The 25,921-nt window shown below is 44.8% G+C and overlaps 2 protein-coding genes across 3 annotated transcripts in view; one reads left to right on the top strand and one right to left on the bottom strand.

The window, feature by feature from the left end:
- POLH (DNA polymerase eta) overlaps nt 1–15,983 on the top strand; it is a 39,647-nt gene extending 23,664 nt beyond the window's left edge. For both annotated transcript variants that reach the window (XM_047101222.1, XM_047101223.1), the window contains 7 exons: nt 3,316–3,485; nt 5,199–5,302; nt 6,938–7,057; nt 7,816–7,939; nt 8,475–8,540; nt 11,899–12,068; nt 13,785–15,983. In XM_047101222.1, the coding sequence (XP_046957178.1) occupies nt 3,316–3,485; nt 5,199–5,302; nt 6,938–7,057; nt 7,816–7,939; nt 8,475–8,540; nt 11,899–12,068; nt 13,785–14,679 (1,649 nt within the window). In that variant the 3' untranslated portion in view covers nt 14,680–15,983. The remainder of the gene's footprint in view (nt 1–3,315; nt 3,486–5,198; nt 5,303–6,937; nt 7,058–7,815; nt 7,940–8,474; nt 8,541–11,898; nt 12,069–13,784) is intronic.
- A 681-nt stretch (nt 15,984–16,664) lies between these two features.
- Nucleotides 16,665–25,890, bottom strand: GTPBP2 (GTP binding protein 2). Its single transcript, XM_047101224.1, has 12 exons — nt 25,679–25,890; nt 23,884–23,910; nt 23,410–23,594; nt 22,948–23,056; nt 22,554–22,751; nt 22,081–22,255; nt 21,701–21,920; nt 21,142–21,277; nt 20,748–20,806; nt 19,970–20,141; nt 19,378–19,542; nt 16,665–19,142 (listed from the first exon to the last, which is right to left on the bottom strand). The coding sequence occupies exons 1-12, from the start codon at nt 25,862–25,864 to the stop codon at nt 18,966–18,968; spliced, it is 1,809 nt and encodes a 602-aa protein (XP_046957180.1). The 5' UTR covers nt 25,865–25,890; the 3' UTR covers nt 16,665–18,965.
- Nucleotides 25,891–25,921: the final 31 nt, after the last annotated feature.

The following is a 25,921-nucleotide window of genomic DNA, read 5'->3' as shown; positions in this document are numbered from 1 at the left end:
TCGGATGCTTAACCGACGGAGCCGCCCAGGCACCCCTATAATAGGTGGTTTTATTTTTTATTTATTTATTTTTTTTAATTTTTTTTTTCAACGTTTATTTATTTTTGGGACAGAGAGAGACAGAGCATGAACGGGGGAGGGGCAGAGAGAGAGGGAGACACAGAATCGGAAACAGGCTCCAGGCTCCGAGCCATCAGCCCAGAGCCTGACGCGGGGCTCGAACTCACGGACCGCGAGATCGTGACCTGGCTGAAGTCGGACGCTTAACCGACTGCGCCACCCAGGCGCCCCATATAATAGGTGGTTTTAAAAGAAGGATTAGATTTGGGGGCACCTAGGTGGCTCCATCAGTTAAGCCTCCAACTTTAGCTCAGGTCATGATTTCATGGTTCATGGGTTTGAACCCTGCGTGGGGCTCTGTGCTGACAGCTCAGAGCCTGGAGCCTGCTTTGGATTCTGTGTCTCCCTCTCTCTCTGCCCCTCCGGGCTCGTTGCTCTGTCTCTCTCTCTCTCAAAAATGAATAAAACATTAAAATTTAATTCTTAAAGGATTAAAGATTATATATATGTACGCATCTATATGTGTACATATATATACATATATATATGTATATAAAACCTCACAATCCTATGAGGTACAGTACTATGTTCGTATCATAGACAACAAAACTGGATCTTAGAAAATTATAGAACTTGCTCAATGTCCCATAGTAAGTTCAAAAGCCAGTATTTGAACACTGCCTGACTGCAAAATATTCTTTTAACAATTATGCTATATGTGTTACAGATAAGAGCTAAAACACTTTAGGGGTTCCTGGGTGGTACAGTTGGTTGAGCATCTGACTTTGGTCCAGGCCATGATCTCCTGGTTCATGGGTTCAATCCCCCATCGGGCTTTGTGCTGACAGCGCGGAGCCCACTTCGGATTCTCTGTCTCCCCCCTCTCTGCCCCTCCCCCGTCTCAAAAATAAATAAGCATTTTTAAAAAGTTCTAAAGGACGTTAGTGGGGCACCCCAAAGTTAGCTAGAATAGCTGGAGAAGACTACATGATACATGAGACTTGAATAAGCCCTCAAGTATAGATAAGATTTATTTAAGCAAAGGGGAGAACAGAGTTAAGAAGTGAGAACAGGGAAATAGAATAAACATTGGATATTCAGGAAATTGTAAGGATATAATAAATTTGGGATTAGTGGAAGATGAATTGAAAAGGCCAGATGGTCTTCAATGCCAGTTTTTAGAGTTGGTGCTTTATTCTGTAGGTATGAGAGAGCTAACAGTTTTCAACAGGGGATAAGATGGATAACATTGGTATTTGAGAACATTTCATTCATGGGTATTGTGTAAAATGCATTTAGGGAGAGGGTGGTTTAGGAGTTAAGGTGGTCTGGGAAAGAATGAAGAAAACCTGAATAAAATAGGGTGGGTGGATATGCGAATTGTTTTAAAGTGGGTTTCGTTGACTAAATGGGGAATGAAAGCAAAAGGAAGCCAATATTATTTAACCTTCAAACCTTTAATAGAAATAGGGAGTTGTTGGGGTGCCTGGGTGGCTCAGTCGGTTAAGCATCCAACTTCAGCTTGGGTCATGATCTTGCGGTTCGTGAGTTCGAGCCCCACGTCAGGCTCTGTGCTGGCAGCTCAGAGCCTGGAGCCTGCTTCAGATCCTGTGTCTTCCTCTCTCTCTGTCCCTCCCCTACTCACTCTCTGTCTCTCTCCAAAATAAATAAACATTAACAAAATTAAAAATATGGTTATTTAAAAAAGGGAGTTGTTTGGGAAAGGGAATCTTTGAGAAGGAAGATATAATAAAGGTTGATTTTAGTTATTTTTAGAAAATTTAGGGGCGCCTGGGTGGCGCAGTCGGTTAAGCATCCGACTTCAGCCAGGTCATGATCTCGCGGTCCGTGAGTTTGAGCCCCGTGTCAGGCTCTGGGCTGATGGCTCGGAGCCTGGAGCCTGTTTCCGATTCTGTGTCTCCCTCTCTCTCTGCCCCTCCCCCGTTCATGCTCTGTCTCTCTCTGTCCCAAAAATAAATAAAAAACATTGAAAAAAAAATTTAAAAAAAAAAAGAAAATTTAGTGAACTATAGTTTGAAACTATAATGAAGGCCCCAGTGTGGGGCCTCAACTCATGAACCATGAGACCATGATGTGAGTCGAAGTCGAATGCTTAAATGACTGAGCCACCCAGGCACCCCTCATTACTGTCTCTTTAAACCAGCATTCCTAGGGCACCCTGGTGGCTCTTTTGGTTAAGGGTCCAACTCTTGGTTTTGGCTTAGGTCATGATCTCATCGTTTGTGGGATGGAGCCCTGTGTCAGGCTCTGTGCTGACAGCATGGAGCCTGCTTGGATTCTCTCTCTCTCTCTCTCTCTCTCTCTCTCTCTCTCTGCCCCTCCCCCACTCACTCTCAAAATAAACTTAAAAAAAAAAAAGAAATATTTAGGAGTGCCTGGGTGACTCGGTTAAGTATCCAACTTTGGTTAAGGTCATGATCTCGCGGTTTGTGGGTTTGAGCCCCATGTGGGGCTCTGTGCTGACGACAGCACGGAGCCTGGAGCCTGCTTTGGATTCTGTGTCTCCCTCTCTCTCTGCCCCTCCCCCACTCATGCTCTGTCTCTCAAAAAATGATAAACATTTAAAACAATTTTTTAAATAAGTAAATAAATAAACCAGCCTGTCTGCATTTTCTATATACCTACCTCCCTTGCTATATATAATCATTTTTTAGGCTTTTCTCAAAACTGACTAGTTGAAAATTGGATAGTAAGATATTTTCAAGGCCCTGAGTCCAAAGCTATATCTAATTTCAATAGCTTATCAGAAGAATAAAACTAGTGTTTCTGATTGGATTTTAGCTACTCATCAGGAGAACCAGTCTCCAAAAATATATAAATACATTTATTTTAAAGTGTGAGTTAATTCTGAATATTTTCTAATTAAATAACAGGATTCTTGGGGGTGTGCAAGGGAAAGTTGGAGGAAGAAAATTCCAGAAAACCAGAGTGAGAAAACAGATGTACTTTTAAATCAATGATCATGAAAGACAATATGAATATACAATATGTGTTGCATATTAGAACTATAAGGTTCAGCCTATGCTGAAGCTAAGGCTGCTGGAATTGATAGGAAGGAGAAATTGATCTCTTAAGTACTGAGAAATCTTGTAAATGACTGCCATTTTGTGTGTGTGTGTGTGAAAATGTACATTCTTAAAGTACCCTGAAATTGAAGCATTTTTCTATTAGATAACACAAATAAAATCCTGACTCTAAAAAAAAATGTCTAAATACAACCTTTCAATTTTTCAGAGGAGATGCGAAAACAAGGCTTATTTCAATGGCTTGATTCTCTTCAGACTGGTAACACCACCTCTCCGGACCTGCAGCTCACTGTTGGAGCAGTGATTGTGGAGGAAATGAGAGCAGCCATAGAGAGGGAGACGGGCTTTCAGTGTTCAGCTGGAATTTCACACAATAAGGTGAAGGCTAATTATAGGTTTCAAGGCGAAACATAGATATCTGCAGTTAAATACAGCAAGGATGGATATGACTGGGACATTTAAATCATTACATGTACACTTTGAAATGGGCTTCTATTTAAAATTCATTTTGAGGACCAAATAAATGCGTTCGTAATTCCTTAACAAGGGAAATGTCATTAAACATGCACTTTCCTAAGAAGCAGGCTGAAAAGTTTGCAGAAAATGCTTATACAGTTGTATCCAAAAGATTTCCTTAATGACTGAACTATCTGTGGAAAGGAGGAGGTTAGTCTTTGCATTTTATATGTGAACCTATTTCTTTTCACTTGCTGAATATCCCTGAATTATCTCATTTCCTTTGTGGAATTGCCTGAGTATTTTCTGCTTTTGCCTATTTCCTCCTTTCTAATGAGAACAATAAGAGAGATGGAATAGTAAAATTTTATTAGTTTGGACCCCTATTTTGATTTAGAGAATAGACAATTGTCAATCATATAGGGGCAGAATAACTGGTTTTCTTTTTAAAGTGCTGTGAGGGTCTGGAATCTTTGTCCCCTTCTGACGAGGCTCAATAATTGGGCAGTGGCTGATTATCCCTGGTTACTACCTTTTCCCCCTTCCTCCAAGAAGAGGAAAGTTGCCAAACTATCCCACAGAGTTTTAGAGGTTTCTTCCGGTTGAGTGAAGGGAGGGGAAACAAAAGTCCCATTGTAGTAATTTGAACAAGACTAAATGTTGCCTAGTAGAAGTTCTAGAGAATCTCTCCAGTGAATTTAAAGGATGATTTTATACTTTTCCTACCAATTATAATTTGTGAACTGATACCACTGAAGCACCTTATTCTTTCAAAAGAGTTCTCAGGGACTTAAGGTTTGGGTTTTTTTGTTTTGTTGTTTTTCCCCCCCCCCATTTTGAAGCCTTGTTTCTAGTAGAAGATGTTTGCTATTGGAGGATGATTTTTGAGATCTCTATCACAGATACTTGAATTATGGTAATCTGTGTTAAATCTAGGACTCAAAATGGATTAACCATTAATCAAGAAATGTAAATCAGGGGCACATGGGTGGCTCAGTCGGTTAAGCGTCCGACTTCGGCTCAGGTCATGATCTCATCGTTTGTGGGTTTGAGCCCTGCATCTGGCTCTGTGCTACAGCTTGGAGCCTGGAGCCTGCTTCGGATTCTCTGTCTCCCTCTCCCTCTGCCCCTCGCCCACTTGTGCTCTGTCTCTGTCTCTCTCTGTCTCTCAAAAATAAATAAACATTAAAAAAAAATTTTTTTAAAGAAATGTAGATCAATGTGGTAGGGTAAAACAGGTTTGTTTCAGCATTTTCATATGCACATGCCTAGAAATGCACCTTATGTAAGTGTCCTCTGCAGCTTCTCTGGGCTTTTTCCCCTCTTGAAGTGGGAGAACCTTAAGGAATTGATGGGAATGGAAAAAAAAAAAAACGACCAAAGGGAAACCGAGAATAGATGTGGAAAGAACAATGAGGATGATGATAGTGGGTCATAGTTTCCACTGAGGATGTTGTGGGACACCAAGGTTTAGAGATGTCTTGAGTTTCTGGTTTTGTTTTTGTTTTTAATGTGGAAACCATTAGTAACAGCCCTTAAGCTGTGCCTGTGTTTTTATGTGTATGTTAATATTCACCAGCTCTCTGTGTGGGTGAGGTTGACAGTTACGAAGTTTTTATGCTTTCCATGCTCCAGGTCCTGGCAAAACTGGCCTGTGGACTTAACAAGCCCAACCGCCAGACCCTGGTCTCACATGGGTCAGTCCCACAGCTCTTCAGTCAAATGCCTATCTACAAAATGTAAGTATTCAGGGAGTACTTTCAGTGTCGCTCATATACTTGTGAAAGCACTCTGGTTTCTTCTGTCCCTTATGAGAGATTGGAGCAAGAAAATGTAGGTAACCAGGAAGGTAGAAGAGAGAGAACACGGGAAATTTTGAAAAACACAGACTTTTTTTCCTAATGAGCCTTCAATTCTGGATTATCTATGGAAGTTACTTAATCCTGAATTTTAAAAAATGAACTGATTTTTAGCTGTGTCTTTAATTTCCTTCTAGCCTTTTTGTTCAAGTCTGTTACTAAATAACAAAACCAATAGGAATTTTACTTCTTTTTTTTCTTCTAATATCATCCCGAGGTGTTCAGGGCTACCAAACTGCTCCCAAAGTAGGTATGAGAGAAAAATCCAAATAAACAAATAACTAGGCTGTGCATATCAATTGTGTGTCCTTGATAAGGGCTTACACTATTGTTGAAGGGACAAGATGAAGGGACAAGACAGTTCAAAGGAACAGTGAAAGTGCTATTAAGACTGTACATGAGGGGCGCCTGGGTGGCGCAGTCGGTTAAGCGTCCGACTTCGGCCAGGTCATGATCTCGCGGTCCGGGAGTTCGAGCCCCGCGTCGGGCTCTGGGCTGATGGCTCAGAGCCTGGAGCCTGTTTCCGGTTCTGTGTCTCCCTCTCTCTCTGCCCCTCCCCCATTCGTGCTCTGTCTCTCTCTGTCCCAAAAATAAATAAATGTTGAAAAAAAAATTAAAAAAAAAAAAAAGACTACATGAATATTTGCTAAATGAGTTATACAGGTAGTTATCAGAGTTCAGAGAAGAGAAATCTGAGAAACATTTATGAAAACTGCATGAGATTTTGCCAGATGATAATTGAAGAGCAATTCTGATTTTGATAATGTTTTGAACAGAAAGGGGGGAAAGTATAAGGTATTTGTGGTGAGCTGGGACATAAACCAGGTTAACTGGACCATGTTGGAGAAGATAAGTGATAGAAATAGGACTGAAAAGGTAGGTTGAAGACATATTATAGGAAGCTTTACAGGCAAAGCTTAAGACTTTTTATTATATTCTTTTTTTTTTATTTTATTTTTTTATTTATTTTTGGGACAGAGAGAGACAGAGCATGAACGGGGGAGGGGCAGAGAGAGAGGGAGACACAGAATCGGAAACAGGCTCCAGGCTCTGAGCCATCAGCCCAGAGCCTGACGCAGGGCTCGAACTCCCGGACCGCGAGATCATGACCTGGCTGAAGTCGGACGCTTAACCAACCGCGCCACCCAGGCGCCCCATTATATTCTTAAATATAAAAGGTTTTAGTCATGAAAAAGATTTGTCTTGGGGTTGGAATTTTAATCCCTAAATGGGACAGTAGATCCTGTAAAAGTGAAAAATTTTTATACAGTTGACTTTGATAACTAATCAATGACTTTAACCTTTTGTTTATGCTATTGTTAATCTTCCCAGGTCCTAACTCCCAGAGTATTTGAATCATCTAGTCTTATACTAGGAAATTAATAGTTTACAGGAGCAGTACGTGCTCTCATTGTCCCTGAACCCTGTGGAGAGCTACTTACAGAAGCAAAATTTCTTATGTCTGCTGATAACCAGATATTTATGATGTGACCTATAAATTCTTTGTCTTGTTAGCCGTAATCTTGGAGGAAAGCTAGGGGCCTCTGTCATTGAAATCCTGGGGGTGGAATACATGGGTGAACTGACCCAGTTCACTGAATCCCAGCTCCAGAGTCATTTTGGGGAGAAGAATGGGTAAGTGATTCCTAATGTTTTTCAATCATGACCTGTATGGAGATGCTAAAGTCAAACACAGACAAAAGCATCCAGTAAAATTTAGACCTATCTTTAACATTTGTTCCTTGAGATAATTTCTTTGGTTCTTTTGCTTTGAAATGTTAGGTCACTGTGGCCTGTCATTCTAGAGTAGTTTTTCATTTACCTAAGTAGGTTGATAGGCTTGGATATTTAGAGCATTTCCGTGTGCTGAAATGCTGGTAATTCCTTTAAAACCTTTTTTTAAATGTTTATCTTGAGGTGTGGGAGGAGGGGCAGAGAGAGAAGGAGACAGAGGATCCAAGGCAGGCTCTGCACTGACAGCAGCGAGCCCAATGTGGGGCTCAAACCCATGAACTGGAAGATCACGGCCTAAGCGGAAGTCAGACACTTAACCACCTGAGCCACCCAGGCACCCCTCCCTTAAAATCTTTGTATTTAGACTTATACAAAAAAACTTGGGGATATGAATCAGTGGCTTGCTCAGCACTTTTCCAAAAATACAAATGATGAGTTGGCTTTAAAAAGCACAACCAGTATCCCTCTCCTTGGCAATATATTCCACTAGCATTCATTGGGAAGGGCAGGGATTCTGTCAGAGGTGAAGTATACTTAATTCTGGACAAATTTTTCCATTTCTATGAAGGAGACAAAAAGGTAGTGCAATGTAGGCATTTTATTTTAACAAGAATTATCATTTGCTTTCACCTTAAACTTTTTTCCCCTGCTTTTATTAGATCTTGGCTATATGCCATGTGTCGTGGGATTGAACATGATCCAGTTAGACCCAGAAAAATACCTAAAACCATTGGCTGCAGCAAGAACTTCCCAGGAAAGACAGCTCTGACTACTCGGGAACAGGTAGGCAAGCATTCTTGAGAGAACATTGCCTCTTTTGAGGGGGTTAGTGGGTAGGTTTGGGTAACTGCAGAACGTTTAGTAAGTTAGACGGGGCCATTCTGTTGTAAAGTATGAAGTTCTTTTTTTGTGTTGAAAATGGACTAAACTTATTATTTTTTCCATGATTTATTTTTTCTATCCAAAAAGAAATAAGATGAAACTGACTGAAATTTGAAATGGAATTACTCATTTTTTTGGTAGATGATAACTTGGAAGGCCTGGGATATTATGCCTCAAGCTTGTGTGTTATTTTTTTTCTCAGAGCTGGAACATGCCTGAAGTTCACCTGACGGCATTCCAGCAGGAAAAGAAAATGAGAATCTTGAGCTAAGGCAGGTCAGAGTACTGAAGACTTCTATGATCTGTGATCTCTTGGTTATAGGGGAGACATTATTGCACACTTACATTTGTGGGAGAATTGAACAAATCCTCCATCTCGTACTATAATAAACCTAGAATTTTTAAATGAAAGATTAAAGTCTCAACACTTTTTTAGGTACAGTGGTGGCTTTTGCAATTAGCCCAGGAACTAGAGGAGAGACTAACCAAGGACCGAAATGATGTAAGACTTTCTTTCTTTATTCTTGGGGTGAGTTTGGGGATTTAAATACCAGTTGTTGTGTATCTTAAGGAGTAGAAACAAAGATACAAAAAGATACCAGAATAGGAAGTTTTAAGAAATCTTTTGGGGCTCCTGTGTGGCTCAGTTGGGTGAGCGTCTGCCTTCAGCTCAGGTCATGATCTAACAGTTTGTGAGTTTGAGCCCTGCATCAGGCTCTGTGCTGACAGCTCAGAGCCTGGAGCCTGCTTCAGATTCTGTGTCTCCCTCTCTCTCTCTCTCTCTCTCTCTCTGCCCTGCTCCTGCTCTGTCTCTCTCTCTCAAAAATAAAAAAAATTAAAAAAAATCTTTTTTCTTTCATAAAACTCAGCACAAGATCTGAGTACCCCATCTCCCTCGTTGCCATTTGCCTCTACTCTTTTGTATATTCCTTATTTAACCCCTCCTACAATCCTGAATATACAGTGGATCTTCATCAGAGTACAAAGCCATTAAATAAGACACTCAGGGATTAGACTGTAAATTATTGGAACTTGCAGTCCATGTGACAAAGTAGTGCTGGCAGTTTTAGAGACAGCACATGAAGTCAAAGACTTGACATCTGATTAGTTTCTTTATCCTCTCCTTTAAATCAAATAGCTTTATTGATATTTTACATACCATAAAATTCACCCATTTACAGTACACAGCTCAGTGGTTTTAGGACATTCCAGAGTTGTTCAGCTATTCCACAATCAATTTGAGAACATGTCATCACCCAGAAAAGAGATCTATACCCATTAGCAGTTACTTAGCCCTAGGAAACTGTTGTTGTGCTTTATCTTCATACACTTCTTCAGGACATTTTATATAAGTGGAAGAATGCAGTATGTGGCCTTTTGACTTGCTTGAAATCTTTTGGTTAACATATTTTCAAGGTTCACTCATACTGTAACATGTATCAGTATCTTTTTCCCTTTTATGAATGAACAATTTCTATTATATGGATATATTTTGTTTATCCATTCATCAGTGAGTGAAAATTTGAGTTGTTCCTACTTCTTGGCTGTTACAAACAATGTTGCTGTGAACATGCATGTATAGATTTTTGGGTAGATATGTTTCATTTCTCTTGGGTAAATGCCTAGGATTAGAATTGCTGGTTCACATGGTAACTATGTTTAGCATTTTGAGGAGCTATCAGACTTACACTCCTAGCAGTGTAAAATTAATTTTACTATCTTTGTTACTGTGTTTTTATTTTAGCCATACTAGTGGGTGTGAAGTGGTATCTCACTGTGGTTTTCAGGTGCTTATTCGCCATTTTCTTATCTTCTTTGGAGAAATTTATCAAGATCCTTTGCCCATTTTCGAAGTGGTTGTCTCTTCACTATTGAGTTTTAAAAATTCTCTATCTATGTATATATTATATATATATTCTCTCTCTATATATATTATACTCTATGTAAGTCCCTTGTCAGATATTTATTTTGCAAATATTTTCTCCCATTCTGTGGGTTTTTTCACTTTCCTGATGGTATTATTCGATGTGTTCTCTCATGTTTCAGCATCTAGGGGTCCTACAGGTCAACTGTATACTGTCAGAAATCATCCCAAACTACCCGTTTGCCCCTTGTGGTGGTGAAATGTTTGTTCTCAGGTGGGCAATCCCAGTTGTGTTATGGGCCAATTTGCCTTTGCCCACTAGGTGTCGCTCCGTTCTCATTTCTCTTTATAAGCCTTCATGAAACACAGTGGGGACCCCTGAAAATCTTTCTCTTTAACCTTAAAAGGATTTTATGTCAAAAGTAATTCTGGACATAGAAGATCCTTGTCACTTCACTGTTTAAAGTATTCTAGTGGTTTCCCTTCATACTTAAGTCATGTGTAGACTTAATTTTGTATTTTTATTTTGTCATGACCAAAATGATTTGGTCCCTGGCTACTTCTCTGGCCTTATCTCCTGTCCTGTCCCCCGTCCTTCTCTGCTGTAGCCTCTACCTCACTGGCAGCCTTCCCTTTTATTTAACACACCAAACTCCCACGTTAGCAGTTTTGTTCTTGCCATTCCTTCAGCCTGGAGAATCTTTCCTCATATATTCTTAAAATTTCCTCTCTTGCTTTATTCAAGTCACCTTCTTCAAGAGACCTTCCCAACTACCCCATCACATCAGCAGCTTTCATCACTCTCTTCCTTACTCTGCTTTTTCTCATAGAAATACAGGGGCGTTGGGTGGCTCAGCATCCAACTCTTGGTTTTGGCTCAGGTCACGATCTCAACAGTTCGTGAGTTCAAGCCCCACGGTGGGCTCTGTGCTGACGGTGCAGAGGCTGCTTGGGATTCTCGCTCTCTCCCCCTCTGTCTCTGCCCCTCTCCCGCTTGTACTCAGTCTGTCTCTCTCTCAAAATAAATAAACTTAAAAAAAAGAAAAAGAAAATAGAAATTTCTTATTTCTATTACATGCCTACTTGTTTATTTTCTGCAGTTCCTATTACAAGACAAGACCCATGAGGGCCTGAACTTTATTTTGTTCTCTCCTATGTCTCTTTGGTGTAGCTGATACATGGTTTTAGTCAATTGCCTATTTCTATTCTCTGAAGATAAATTCTTATGAACTGTATTTACAAAACGTACAAAAATACAAAATACATTTTTACCCAACAAAATATTTGCTGCTGTTGGCTTGTTTGCCTTAGGGGTATTTCTTCTCACCACCATCTCCTGATTCTGGAGGATCCCTATGTAGACTTTTCGCCTTCTTATATTTCTGCCCCTTGACCTTTATTTCTTAGTTTGCCTTGCATCAATAGTGTTCATTTGGATGTCTAGACTTCACTGAAAATTGGGTCAATGATCTTGCTTTCTAGAGGCAAGCTCACTACACTGTATCTTCTATAGACAGGGTATAAGGAAGAGGTGCTAATGGAAACTTCTGTGCTTAAGTATAAGAGCATCACCAGCAGATTAAATAATAGACCTACTACTCAATCTTGACATCCTAGCTTGGATCTTCCTCTCAGACAATTACTTAAATGAATCCTTCCCTCAGTCACAAAATAGAATAAGTATTTGTTATAATCTTCCTGCATAGACAGCACAAAAAAACATTCAGGGAAAGAGTTTCCATTTTCATTTATTCTGTCCTGTTCCCATCACCTGTCAAAATATCCTAGATATTCTAATATTTCATCCTTCAATTCTGTCTGCTCCAATTACTTCTTGCACTAAGAAACAAGCATAAAATATTTAAAAAAAATTAAACATGACTATTTCCAAACCATTTCGTCACCCTGGTTCTTTTAATTTCCTCTCAAACAATTCAGTATATAGAACCCAGATGCTCACAGTAACTTTCTGGTCTCAATCCTTTTATACCCACAGAATGACAGGGTGGCCACACAGTTGGCTGTGAGCATTCGTGTACAAGGAGACAGACGTCTCAGCAGCCTACGCCGCTGCTGTGCCCTTACCCACTACGATGCTCACAAGATGAGCCGTGATGCATTTGCTGTCATCAGGAACTGTAACACTTCAGGAATCCAAACTTGCTGGTGAGTTTAATTCCAGCTTGTCTTCTCAGAAGACACTTGTACCCTGTCTTTCTCTAAAATTAGTGGGTGTATAGCTTTCCAGCTGGGGTAGGTTCTTGGTGACTCTGGCTAGTGGGACCTATCACAGAGAGGAATGGAAGAAAACAGCACACCAGAAAAAAGGCAGCTTGCCTACAGCTTCTTGGCCTGCCTTTGGTGCATTTCAGTTCAGGGGTGGGTTCCAGAGGCAGAATAATCCAGTACTATCCCCGCCTTTGCTGCAGTCAGGAGGAACAAGCAATGGCGTGTGGGAGTATAGAAACTCAAGTTTCAAGGATCTTGAACTTGGGAATTTCAGCACTTAATTGTTCTATCTTAAAAACATCTTCCTTGACAAAGCAAGCGACCTATGTTCATTGATAATCTCAATCTAACATCCCAACTCAGTTACAAGCTCCGCTGGTATAAAACCAAGTGTCGTATTACATTTCACTTCATTTGGTCATGAAAAATAACCAAATATATGATTGGAACGTGTTCATTTATTGTTCAGATATTAATGATTTTCAGTATTGGGATCCTCTATTTATTTATTTAACATAGCCTATTACATTGAGAAAAGTATTCCTAATTCACAACGGAAATATAATTTTGTGGGAAACATAAATTGGTTGTTTACTTATAGATCTATACTAGAGACTGTAAAAAATAATAAAGGAAAGAAAAGAAAAAAAGGTTTCATTGAACACCTAAGTTATTGCTTATCTAAACATGTGGATACTACTGTTGTTTGTGCAGACCTACAATACGATGGGGTCTCTAAAGCTGGAGTCCTTTGTTCTTTATTTGGGATAATTTATTTAACTTATACTTCCTTATATATATGTTTATTTTCAAATATTGAACAGTTTCACTGAACCAAATGATAAATTATGATACTATGTTCATATGAAACCTTATAAATTAACAGACTCTAACACTTACCAGGAGTGTGAAACCTATTGACAGGGAAGCATCAAAATGATCTGATTGTAAGACTGTCCAGAGCATGAAACCAGAGGATAGTGATATACTGTTATAATAATTTTAAAACAGCACTTACTCCTTACCTCGTCGAGGGATTAATCTGTTTATAAAAGCACATTTTATCTTCTGAAATTCAACTCATGTGAAAATGTATTTGAGTAAACAAAATGAGTAACTTTGTGACAGGAATTTCTTGAAATGTTTCTGAGACTAAGATAGGTAATCCCAGTTGTGGGATTTCATGCTCTAGAAATTTGAGTTGAAAGTCTGTCAAAATTAGGGTTAGATGGTGTCCTCCTTAAAAACAGAATGGAATGGCTAAGAGGATTTTTTTAAGAGACTTTCCAGTCTGAATACTCTAAAGCTTTTTTTATTGCCCTGAATAAAATTTCTTGCCTCAACCCAGGATTATAGCTGTTTTTACATATGTTATGACATACCTTATGAATACCTAGCAGTCAGGGGATCCAGTTTCTATGTCTGACCTGGTTAGATGTTCACCAAATCAGCAGTTCTCAAGATGTGGTCGTAGGCCAGCAATATCCGCATCACCCAGGAACTTGTGAAGAGTGCCTATCCCAGGTCTACTGAATCAGTATTAATCTGATACCCTAATATTTAAGAACCATAAATCCTAGAACCATAATCCCAGTCATTTACAAACTGAATCTGTGACCTGGTGCTAATCTTGTTCCTTTACTTTCTATACAGGTCTCCTCCCCTCACAATGCTTTTCCTCTGTGCTACCAAATTCTCTGCCTCTGCCCCTTCATCTTGCACAGACATCACCACCTTCTTGAGCAGTGACCCAAGTTCTCTGCCAAAGGTGCCAGCTACCAGTTCAGAAGCTAAGACCCAGGAATGTGGCCTGGCAGGGACAGCCACTAAGAAAGCAGCCACTTCTCTGGAATCATTCTTCCAAAAAGCTGCAGAAAAGCAGAAAGTCAAAGAAGCTTCAGTGTCATCTCTTACTGCCACTACCCAGGCCCCCACGAGCAATTCACCATCCAAGCCCTCGTTACCTTTCCAAACCAGTCATGCTACAGGAACCGAGCCCTTCTTTAAGCAGAAGAGTCTACTTCTAAAGCAGAAACAGCTTAATAATCCTTCAGTCGTCTTCCCTCCACAAAATCCCCAGTCCAGCCCTAAAAAGTTAACAAACTCTTTTCCAACAGAATATCCAGATTGCACCCCCATCTGTCAAGAAGTATTGAAGGTGGGATCCTCTAAAACAACTCCTGCAGGGATGGATTTGGCCCAGAATAGCCCAAGCAGTCTTGCTTCTGTAACTTCCAAGTCTGCTCCGGAGGTGGCTCAGAAGTCAACTACTACCCCAAGTCCTGTGGCAGCTGAGGACCAAGTGCCCTGTGAGAAGTGTGGCTCTCTGGTGCCTGTATGGGAAATGCCAGAACATACGGACTATCATTTTGCATTGGAGTTACAGAAATCCTTTATGCAGTCCCACTCCTCAAACTCACAGGTGGTTCCTGCCAGTTCTCCTCAGGGCAAAAGAAATCCCAAGAGCCCTTCAGCCTCCAGTAATAAACGCCCTAGGCCTGAGGGCATGCAGACATTGGAATCATTTTTCAAGCCGTTAACACACTAGTGCTGCCCTCAGGCTTGCTGCAGGGTTTTAATATTTTACCTGTAAACTAGGAGATGGAAACGTGTTTACTTCTCAAGGAAACCTGTAACTTTTATACAAGAAAAATAATCCAGTTAGATGCTGAGTTAAGACCCCCATCTCTTCACGGGCATGGATTCTAATTCCATTGCTGACAGAGATGTAAAAACTGACTTATCTTGCAGAGATACAACTGCTCGGAGTTTTTAATCATTAAAGTTTAGGGACGCAGTGTCGGTAAAAATGTGTGGGCCTTGAAGCCCACGAGAGGCACTTTCTTTTTCATCTGTAAAACTGATATACCTTACTGATGATTGGAAATCAAAGACAAGGTACTTAAAGTCTGTAGCTTAAAGATTGGAACAGAAAAGTAATGGAGAAAAAACGTTTTAAAAAGATTTTTCCTCAAGCTCTGCGACAGGGGCAGTTTAGATAACGCTTTGACCAAATGTGAGGTTTGAGAACGTGAGGTAAAGGCCTGAAACCCTAAAGTGGTAACTAGTTTAGGGCAGGGCTCTATACACAGAAGCTACTCAATAAATACTGAATTTCATACAAGTAAACCCTATTATGACCACAATTTTAGCCACTGGCCCTTCTATCTCTTGTGTTTGGTCTAACGTAGAATGAGAGTGTTCGTGGACTAGTTCAGGAACTCTGTTTAGATCGGGTAAGTCATGATCAGAACTAGATCCTCTCTGGGATCTTGCTAGTTAGGGCACCTAGGTGGCTCAGATGGTGACTCCTGATCTCAGGGTTGTGAGTTTGAGCCCATGTTGGGTGTAAAGATTACTTAAATCTAAAATCTTAAAAAAAATATAATCTTGCTGGTCTGAGTGTGATTTTGAGGAGCAGGAGCATCAGCATTATCAGGGAACTTCTAAGAAATTGTCTCAGCCTCACCTTCACCTGTACTGACCCAGAATCTGTATATTAAAGATTCTCCAGGGTGTTTGAGGACTACTGATCTAGAAGATGCCAATGGCAAGCCAGGTTTTTAGAGGGCCATGGCATTTCCTTAAACCCTAAAGTACAAATGTGAGGTAGTGCTTGGCTTTCAGGGTCACTGGCATGTTCATCTCTTTCCTTTTGATGTTTGAATATTTAGCTTAGGGCTTATCGTAGCTTTCTGCACTTGTCCATGCTGATAGTTCCATTTTCTTTTCTTTTTCTTGGTTTTAGAGAGTGCGCGAGCAGGGTAGAGGTGGGGGGATAGAGGGAGAGAGAATATCTTAAGCAGGCTTTATGCTCAGCACGGAGCCTGTCGCAGGACTCAATCCCACGACCCTGGTATCATGACCTGAGTCGAAATCAAGAGTCAGACGCTCAGCCAACTGAGCCACCCAGGTGCCCTTACAGTACTGTATTCTTAATCTCTGTTCTTATATGTGGGAAGTCAGCTTTTTTGATATAGGAAACCTTGAGTCACACAGAGAACCCAACCGAAGATGAGCTGAATTAGGTGGTGTGTTGGGGGAAGTGGGTAGGAAGAATGGTGTACACATCCCATCTCTCATATGTACACAAAAACCAACTGCTTTTAAAGCTTGTTTATAAATTAGGGGTCTGTATTTAGTTTGAAGAAAGTGGGGAGCATTTGAAAACCCTGAGTCTAGCAGGAAACTCTCTTCAAAACTATCTTCCTCTTTTGAGGTAGTTGAATGCTGTGTACCATGGCCCTTTCCCTGCTAGATTTGTAGTTTCCTGAAGGCAAGAATTTTTGCACATAATAGGTACTTGATATTCATTGGATGAAACATATGAAGTAAGCAATTTTAGATGATTACCAGAACTGGAACAGTAAAAATGTACATACAGCTGATGGGGGTGAGGGGCTGCCTTACACATCTTTTTATCCTCCTAAACATTCCATTGATGTAGCAAGGTATAGCTCAGTGGTTCCTGAAGATATCTCATTAAATACTGAGATCATTTTCTAAAATTTCCTTTCTTAATCCAGTGAAAAGTTTGTTTGTTTTGTTTTGTTTTTTTAAAGCCTAAAGAAGCAATACTCTCCTTTGGGTACTGTACAGATCAAGTGAAACAAATTTTTAACACTTTGCTTGATTGGAAAGAGAAATTGTGAGTAGAAACTTTGGTTTCACTGGACTTATAAGAGGCCAAGATGGGCGGGAGTAGTGAGTAACCAGTAACAACAATACAAGCAGCACACCTATTTTCTTGGAAATGCCAACCCTGCCCCAGCATAGTGGCAATAAGCCCATGGAGGTACGAGCAGACGGACATGCAAAGGTCAGTGTTGGTTGAAAGCTATAGTACCTTTTTGCTGAACACAAGCTTTTCTCATAGCCGTTTATCAGCAACTGTACAGACGGAAACGAACCGCTCTTAGTCCCCGACACAGGAGGAAGTTCTTCAACCACAGGCTACTTATAGTAGCCAGTCAAGCCGGTGGTATTTTTAAAAGCAGCAGAGCTTGAATAGTTAAGGAAGCTTTTACTTTAATACCCTGGAGACAGAATGCCTCGCTGGACATTGGGCCACATTTATCATTAAATTTCTTTTGCAAGGATCACTGCTCAAAACGCAGTCCCATAAAACATGACCGTCAGGTACTCTGAACACAGAAACACGAAGAAACAACTAAGGTGTGGCCAGGTGGTTCCAAGAAGCCAATTTAGGCTGTGTAAACCTCACTTCGAGCTTTTCTGCATTGCTAGGGAGAGCGTGAGGGCCAGATTAACGTGACTCTTAAATTCCACTCTTCATTAAGTAGCTCACACGCTAATCTCCACATCTCTGACATGGCACAGAAGTGGGCTCCTCATCACTGTGACCATAGCAAGTGGCCAACTCCTCAAGTGCGGGCTGGTTACCTGTCTCAGCTGAAAAGGCAGCGGTTTCACTTTCTATTCTGCTTGCTCAAGAGCAATGCAAATAAGCCAGAATACCCAGGTCACAATACTGGAACACTGATCGCATGGGAGGGACAGGAAAGGGAGAATGGTAAATGATACCAGATGGGCTCTTTTCTCCATCCAGGGCTCAGTGGTGCTAGGGTTTCACTTGTCTCTAATCCTGAAGAGGAATCTAGCTCTGGAAGCTGAGCCCGTATCTTAAGCATAAGCACAGTGTATTCAATAAAACACTTTTATTCTGTACAATATATATGTGTGTATTTAAATATATATATGTATGTATATATTTATATTTATATATATATGTATATGCAGAGAAACCTGAACCAACAAATCCCTGAGTCCGGGGAACCCAGGACATTAACAAAGGGAAAGGAAGGAGTCCATGCCCTAAAGTGTAGGAAATATGGCAACATCTTTCCCTTTCCCCCAGGCTCCCTGCAACAGAGGGAGGATTTAACATGGGAGCAGGAAGGGTGGAGGGGGTAAAGGATGGCAGGATGGGGAGCTGTGGGTCAGGTCCCCAGTCACTAGTCTGGGAAAGTAAAACACTGTTTGATCCAGCATTAAAACCAACAAATCACTGCAGAGGAAGGGACGAGACTGATTGACATGCAGCTGACCTTCGGTATGCCAAGCCTCAGCTCGGCAGCCCCACTCCTGGGCCAGCACAACAAATAGCACCTGTGGGGCCTATGAGCAGAAAAATGGAGAATGGCCCTTGAGTGAAGGGAAGGGAGACAAAGCTGAGGAACAGACCTCATGTCTCAGCACAAGGTGGGAGCACTGCCCCTGTGCCATTTCTTCAGACTCTGGGCCAAGACCTCATGTCTCAGCACAAGGTGGGAGCACTGCCCCTGTGCCATTTCTTCGGACTCTGGGCCAGCTGGGCCAGCTTCAGACCCGGGAGCAGCTGTCTTTTGTCCACAGTCAAGTAGAGATGGGCAACTTACATGGCCTTGAGAAGAGGTATACAAAAAAGGAGTGCTTTCGAGGACCACCCCCAGTTGTTGTGACAATTCCTGAAGTGCAGGGACCACACCGGCGGATCATGCCCAGTCCAGACAGTGGGGCCAAGGTGGTGGTGGTCAGCTCCCTCCGGTAGATAGGCCGTGGAGTTCCCAGGGTTGATGAGCCAACCAGGTGGACACAGAGCTGCTGAGCACTGCCCTGAATTCTCCTGTCTTCTTGAGAACCTCAGGACTGCCCCTCCCTGGCCACAACAAGCTTGGCACCTCTCCAGAAAGGTGGCAGGGAGCAAGGGGCAGAGAGCACCGGTCTCTCCCTAGCCTATTAACACACAGAGCCGCCAACAGGGGGGGCAGCATGGCCAAAAGTCACCTTATATATTGTGGGGACGGCAGTAGAGCTGTGCCTGCCTGGAGGAGTTCAGAAGCCCATGTTGGCCTGGGCCTCTCCTGCCGCAATGGCTTGCACATCAGTGACATGGCCGATGCCCTTGGTGACACCCTCCCGGAACAGCAGCTTGGCGCCCACCTTCAGGTACTCTGGGTGTTTCAGGAAGCGGAAACGTACCACTGCCTTCTCCCCTGTCCGCAGCTTGTCCTGCAGCAGATATGCCGTCACGGGTCCTGGGCAGTACCTCCCATCCCATTCTCTACCAGCCTTGGCTCTCCACCCTCAGGGGCCTATCAGGCTTCTACCCACCCAGAGTGGGGCTTTGTCCCCTTTACAGGATCAAGGAATTCTCTAGGAGTCTGGGGCCAGGCCTCCTTCCTTTCTGGAGGCAGAAGAATTATGACTTTCCCCTGGAAAAACAGCATGGCTGCGTCCCTCTCACCTTGGCATGGATCTTTTCCACCACTGCTGTCTGACGTACGTTGCCCACATGTACTGTCACCTGGAAGCCTCGCCGGAACGTGGTGGCATGGAACAGTAGAACTATCTCTGCCTCGAACACTGAGCAGATGGTGGGATTCATCTCGGGGCTCACCATCACCATGCCCTGGGGAGGCACAGCCCCCAGACCAAGGGCAGACCTTGCATTAGTCTCTCCCTCCCCCACCACCCGCACACCCTTTCCAGCTCCTGAATTTCCTCTTCCTCTAGGACTTCAAACACAAAGACCTCAACAGACAATATTCAAAACTCTCCACTTAAAACCCTTCCTTATCCCTCCCACGTCCTCTAATCCTTCTGCTAATGTTTAGTATTTGTAAGGTCCTGGATATTCAGGTTGCACGACAACGATCCACATTTAAGTATCCTGAGTATTCTAAGCCTTTTTCAAACAGTCTGTGGAACCAGCTTCTTGGGTTAGAGACTGTGTTTCCTTTGAGTTCCTCTGAAGCATCTTAGGTGCTTCTCATTCAAGCAGCCAGTGTCCCAGGCACTTCTCTGTGTTCCCTCTGCAACCCATCCTCCCACCTCACCTTGCGAAGAAGTGCACGGTCAAAGTCCCCGAGGGCCAACGTAGCAGCCTGACCAGCTCGCAGCACACGACAGGCAGAGCGGTTGCGTTGGATGCTGCATACTCTCAGCTCCAGGAAGCAGCCATCGTCCGTGGGGCCCACTACCAGCTGGTCTCCCTCACGGCAAATCCCACTGTAGCCCAGACGGCAGGTGGCACAGCATCAGCCTAGGCCCCCCCCCCCCAACCTGCTTCTCTGTGAGGGTCACCCAGAACATTCTTTCCCTTCTAAGGCTGACTCCCTCAGGTGGGGGGGAAAGACCCTAAACTCTGGCATGTAGGCAGGGGAGAGGCCCAGTTCAAGGTTCAGACTCTGAAGGCTAATACCTGGAAAGGCCAGTAGTGATGGCTAGAGAGATACCTGCTGCTTTGACACTGAGTACCTGGTGCCTGAAAGAGCAAATTATTCCCTTGGGTTTCACTCTCTGCTTTGAAAAGAGTCTTAAGGGATCTTTTATTTCCCTACATGCAAATGAAGTCAGTTGAATACATCTGGGGCTCAAGACCCACATTTCTCCCTCAGGGGCCAGGAGATGCCCAGTGAGCAGCAATACTGCTTGTTCCCTCGTGAACCAACAGACTAGCTTCTTCTAGCTCTTCTCATTGTGACAGCCCAATCCAGAAACAAGCACACAGTTTGAAGGGCTCTGTTCAACTCCAGGGTCCTTAAGGCCATGACCCAGCATATGGGTATGTGAGGGCTGAATGGGGTAGGCAGCAAGCAAATCAAAGCAATTCACCTGGAAAGTGTTCCTCCAACAACAGTCCCCACCTCTGGTACTGTGTAGATTTCATCCACCTGAAGCCAAAGAAAATGCTATCAATGGCCAGCCAAGCCCAAAATCTCAAAACAGGCTCAGGGCTCAGTCAGAAATAGTCCCTCCCAGGGGCGCCTGGGTGGCTCAGTCAGTGGAGCGTCTGACCTCCGCTTGGGTCATGATTTCACTGTTCATGAGTTCAAGCCCCACATCAGGGTCTCTGCTGTCAGCACAGAGCCTGCTTCAGATCCTCTGTCCTCCCCCACTCCCTCTGCCCCTCCCCTCCTCACATACATGCTTTCTCAAAAATAAAAATAAACAGTGCCCCCCCCCCCCCCAGTTCCTCAGCTCACTGCCCGTTCAGGTGGCCAATTACCTGAAACTCTGTCAGCTGCTGCATGAGTTCCTCCTGCTCCTTGCTGTTGGTAAGTGGTGGCAAGATATTCAGAAAGACTTTGAGCAGGTCCAGACTCTCTCCAGACACGCTGGACAGTGTGAAGATAGGAGTGACACTGTAAAGGAAGGCAGCGAATGGACAGATAAGGAAACTTCTAACAGGAAGCAGAGGCTAGAGCTCCATGTGTGCAAAAGTGAGCTTCTGGGGCAGGGGTGGGGGGCAGGGGTACCTCTCTCCTATCTGCTCACCTTTTCAGGAGCTGAGTCCTCTGTCTGTGAGCCAGCCAAGGAGTGTGGCTCATGAGGCTTATCTCAGGGACCAAGGGAGACAGCGAATGCCTGGCATAGCATTTTGTCTCCTGGGTTCCAGGCACTAGCAAAGCTCCAGGCTGGCTACCACAGACTCCCTCCCACAATGCCAACCAGAAAAACCACAGAACTGAGCCACAACTGGTCTGGACCTGGGGTGGGACACCACACCCTGGGGCCCCATGGCAGCCTTCCCTGTGGATCAGGGCTCTGGGGTGAGAAAGGCTTACTTGGGTGACTGGGCAAACTGTTGGGCAGCCGTGACAGCATCATCCTCGGAGGTGACCAGCATGGGGACCTTGTGGCAGCCAGGCTGCTTGAGGACCCGCTCTAGCTGTCGTACCGTCCTCTCCACTGTGGTCTTGGCACACAGGTCCACCTTGCTGACCACGATGAAGAAGGGCACTTTCAGGGCCAGGGCTAGCCCCAGATGTTCCCTTGTGGTGCCAGCTGCCTCAGAGAAGGAAGGCAGGCAGTAGGAGAAAAGGGTGAGAACATGGGAGGGAGCAGAGGGAACAGGAGAGTTTGTCTGGCTCCCAGATTTGAGGAGGCCCAGGGTAGGAGAGTCAGCACCCCCCTCCAGCCCCGTCCCTGCCCCGATGCCTCGTACCAATCCCAGTGTTAGCACTGACGAGGAGCAGGGCACAGTCAGGGCAGTATGAGGTGAGGCCAAAGATGGTGGTGTGTAGGTACTTGTGGTGGCCTGCCAGGTCGATGAAGGTGATCATCTTGGAGCTGCTTTCACAGATCTCTTCTGCCGTCCGTGAGTCACTGTAATTCACCACCTGGCCCAGAGCCCAGGGCTCTCAGTGCCCCCTGCCAGCCTCCCCAACCCTTTAAGAGTTGCCAGGACCTAAACCGGTCGCTGGGTGACCCTGCCTCTTAACCCTGAGCCCCATATCTGATTTGATCCAGCTGATTCCCCATTTGTTTTCTAAGGAGACAGAGCTTGTTCAGTGCCCTCAGGGTCGTCTTCTACACTACTCCGACAAGTCTCCACACTCTGCCCTCGGACTCTGTCCTTCACCACTACCATCCCATCCTCAGAGTCTGGCCCCACTGGGTCCCGCTGATTTCATGCACCTCTCCCTTGCTGTTAAAGCCCAGGATCTCGAAGCTGATGCTGGAGGTTCGGCCAGACTGAATCTCATGCAGGTGGCGGAAAAGGTTGAGTCGAGCCCGGCCCCGCCCATTGTCCAGCTCTCCCTGGGTCAGGACTCCAAGCAGAGTCGACTTCCCTGAGTCCACATTGCCCAGGACGGCCACACGGAGGTCTAGGAACTGTGGATGAATTGCCAGAGGTAAGGGCTCCAATCCCTTACATCGCTCCATGGATGGTTGAGTTAAGGGCAGTGACACTCCCTGGGGACCAAATAACGACCTGGACACCCCCAGGTTCCCGGGCCAGTGAACAACCTGCCACCAGAGGCCCTCCTGGGAGCGTGGGCGTGAGAGATAGGGAAGGGTGTGTGCTCACCTGTTGGTTGTCAGGGACCTTTCGTACCAGCACCTCGGTAATCTTCCGGGGCATGTCGCTGTCATAATCCACTTCTCGCTCCCGGAGAACAGTGATGTCTGCCCCGACCCTGTCATCACAAAGCCATATTGCCACACCTCAACTTTATTCTCCTGCCCCCCACCTTCTGCCCTCTGGACCAAATGGCCTTCCCACACCTCCCAAACACCCTACTTCACTTCTTATCACTCTTCAATCTATCCTACATCCTTTGAAACAAACAAATCTCAAATCAAGGAGCAAAAAAGCCTAGGTCCAACATGGAGGAGCCCAGAACACTAGCCTTCCCTACTTTAGCCTTTTGTCAAGAGTAGGCAGCAGAGGGAAAGTCCCTCCTTGGCCCCTCGGGCCCAAGATAACTGGGTATTCACAGGTCTTCTCCAGAGGCGGGTGAGGAGAACCGAGGGAGAATGGGAAGCATACTTCTCTGCCATCCGGTGTAGGGTCTTGAGGGATGCCCGCATCTCCTCCTCGGCCAGCCCCACCAGCAGCCCATTGTCCTCTACCCCAATCTGGTAGACAGCCTCACCGCGGCCCTCCTGGAGCCGCCACTTCATCTGTGTCACCAGGTGCTCAAAGCGGTACTGGGATGGATTCACCAGCTTCAGCTTAGGACAGGTGAGGTATCGTAAGAAAATAAGGTCAGAGATACTCCTCCTAAACCCACGTGCTCCCCACCTGTTCTGCTCCAAGGACCAAGACCTTCCCTTCCTCCTTAACTGCCCCCCGCCCCCCATCCCTGGCCTCCTCTAACAGTCAGTCCCCCTCCATCAGAATGAGGTGCAGGGCCCTTACCCTGAATCATATTCCTAAACTGCTATAGATAATGAAATTGAAAGGATCTCAGAAAAATCACGCACCCCCCCCCACACACACACACCCGAGCCTAAGACTCACTTTATATTCGATGTTTCCATCTTCAGCCTGAAAAGAAACAGAGAACAGTTACCACACGTTGTCCTGACCCAACTTCTGCTTCCCTTTGATTCTTGCTGGGGCCCAGGCAGCTAACTTGAGAGAGCAGGAAGCTCAGTGGCACCTGCTTAGACAGGTGCCTGCCAAAGGTCATTGGCAGACAAACCCTCTACTCAGCCCCAGTGGACCTCTCTGAAGGAAAGGCCTCTAGGAATACTGTGAGTCACCCATCTAAGCCAGAAACCGAACCCTTAGCTCCTCCTTTCTTTGATCAATGGTGGTACATTCTTCCTAGACACAAGTTCACCCCCTCCTTTCCCCTGGGGCCTCAAAGTTTTGTCCCCAGGGGTCTAGATCTCCTCCGTGTTCAGGCTGCTGAGGCCCTTCTTTGCTACTGGTCTGGAAGACACCATTTCCTTCCTGCCCACCCCTCCCCGCTGATGTCCTCAAGAGTAAGAGGCTGCAAGAGGTTCTGGATCAGGGCCAAAGGGTGAGCTCAGTACTGGTCACTATAAGCCTGATGAGAGAGGAGCCCAGGTAAAATGAGGGGCAGGGCTCCAAAGCTGGGGCTGAGATGAAGAGAAGAAACTCAGAAAATGCAAAAAAGGGGACAGACTCCACCAACCAGACTCACATGCCTCAGATGATGAAATCCCGAATCCACCCACATAATTTCCTCTACCTCTTCCCTCTATCAGGTGACCCACCAGAGAAGCAACCTGTTGCCTGAGCCTTCCCCTCTAGGGAGCAACGGGGTAAGAGATTTGCTTGTTCTGCCTGTCCTGCATTTTGGCACTGCTCCTCCCTGGCCATTTCTTTTTCTTTTTTCCTTCCTGTCATCATTCCATCTCTCCAACGCCTTCTGACTTCCAGGCTCTCACAGGTCTTCACCCATAATCTCTACTTCATGGAATATAAGGGAGATCTTTTCCCATTAGCAAAGACCTTCCTTTTTATCATCTTGCTAAAAATGAAAAATTAGGATGGGTGGCTGCAGAATAGTGGTAGAAGGATGACGGTCTAGGCCAATAGTTCTCAAAGTGTGGTCCCAGGACCAGGTAGCATTAGCACTGCCTGGGAACTTGTAAGAAATGCAGAGTATCAGGCCCACCTCTGACCTACTGAATCAGAAACTCCAGGGGTGAGGTAGCAATCCAGGGGATTCTGATACATGCTAAAATTTGATAACCACTGGCTCAGCTCTTCCCCTCAGTCCTCCTTTCCTAAGAGGGACGAAATAGCAGTTACTCTCTGCTTTAGGGATAGATGGAGCAAGAATGTGGAAGCTGTCCCTATTTCCTCATAGGACAAAGGGCGGGAAGACCTAAGCCTGACTGTTGTCTGTTTTTACACTGTGTACTCAACGATACAGACGGAACATATTGCTCTTTTCCCCAGTACTCCCCTGTGGAACAAGTTTAGAAAACTCTCTCCTCATCCCAGGATTGAATCTCCCTCCCTTCACAAGGATGAAGCGCGGGTATTCTACTCCGCTCTTTCCAAGGGGATAAAAGTGGGATCATCTTTCCCCACTACTCTTCCTGAGGTTACTGGACCAGAATGGGAGGGATCCTCCCTCCCCACTCTTCCTCGCTGGGGTCTGTCTGACCAGAGGGAAGGTACTCCCTGGGGTCTTAGGACCGGAAGGAAGGGTTCTCCTCTCCCCTCCGTGTTCTGACACCGGAAGGGGGTATCAATTCCCTCTGTCCCGCCTCCCTGGAGTACCGGGACCGGAAAGAGTGGTTTCCTCTCACCCGCCACTTCTTATGGAGCTCACCTCGGGGGGCAGGTACGGAGGGTTGTTGGCTTTGCCTCCTCTGTTCCTTCCGTTCTTCTTTTTCCCCTTCGGGCCCCCGCAGCCGCTGCTGCCGCCGGCCCCCCTTGCCTTAAGGGTTCCGCCCACGGCCGGGCCTCCTCCGGGCCGGCAGCAGCCGCCGAACAGCTCCGATACCCGCGAGTCCATCCGCCGCTGCCGCCAGCCCCCCGCCCGGCCCCTCCCCCCCCGCCACCACCGCCGCCG

The sequence above is a fragment of the Lynx rufus genome, unplaced genomic scaffold, assembly GCF_022079265.1.
Source record: "Lynx rufus isolate CCGP_SWC_20201006 ecotype Redwood Valley unplaced genomic scaffold, mLynRuf1.p SCAF_6, whole genome shotgun sequence".
NCBI lineage: Eukaryota > Metazoa > Chordata > Mammalia > Carnivora > Felidae > Lynx > Lynx rufus.
This window is presented reverse-complemented; position numbering and strand designations above follow the sequence as displayed.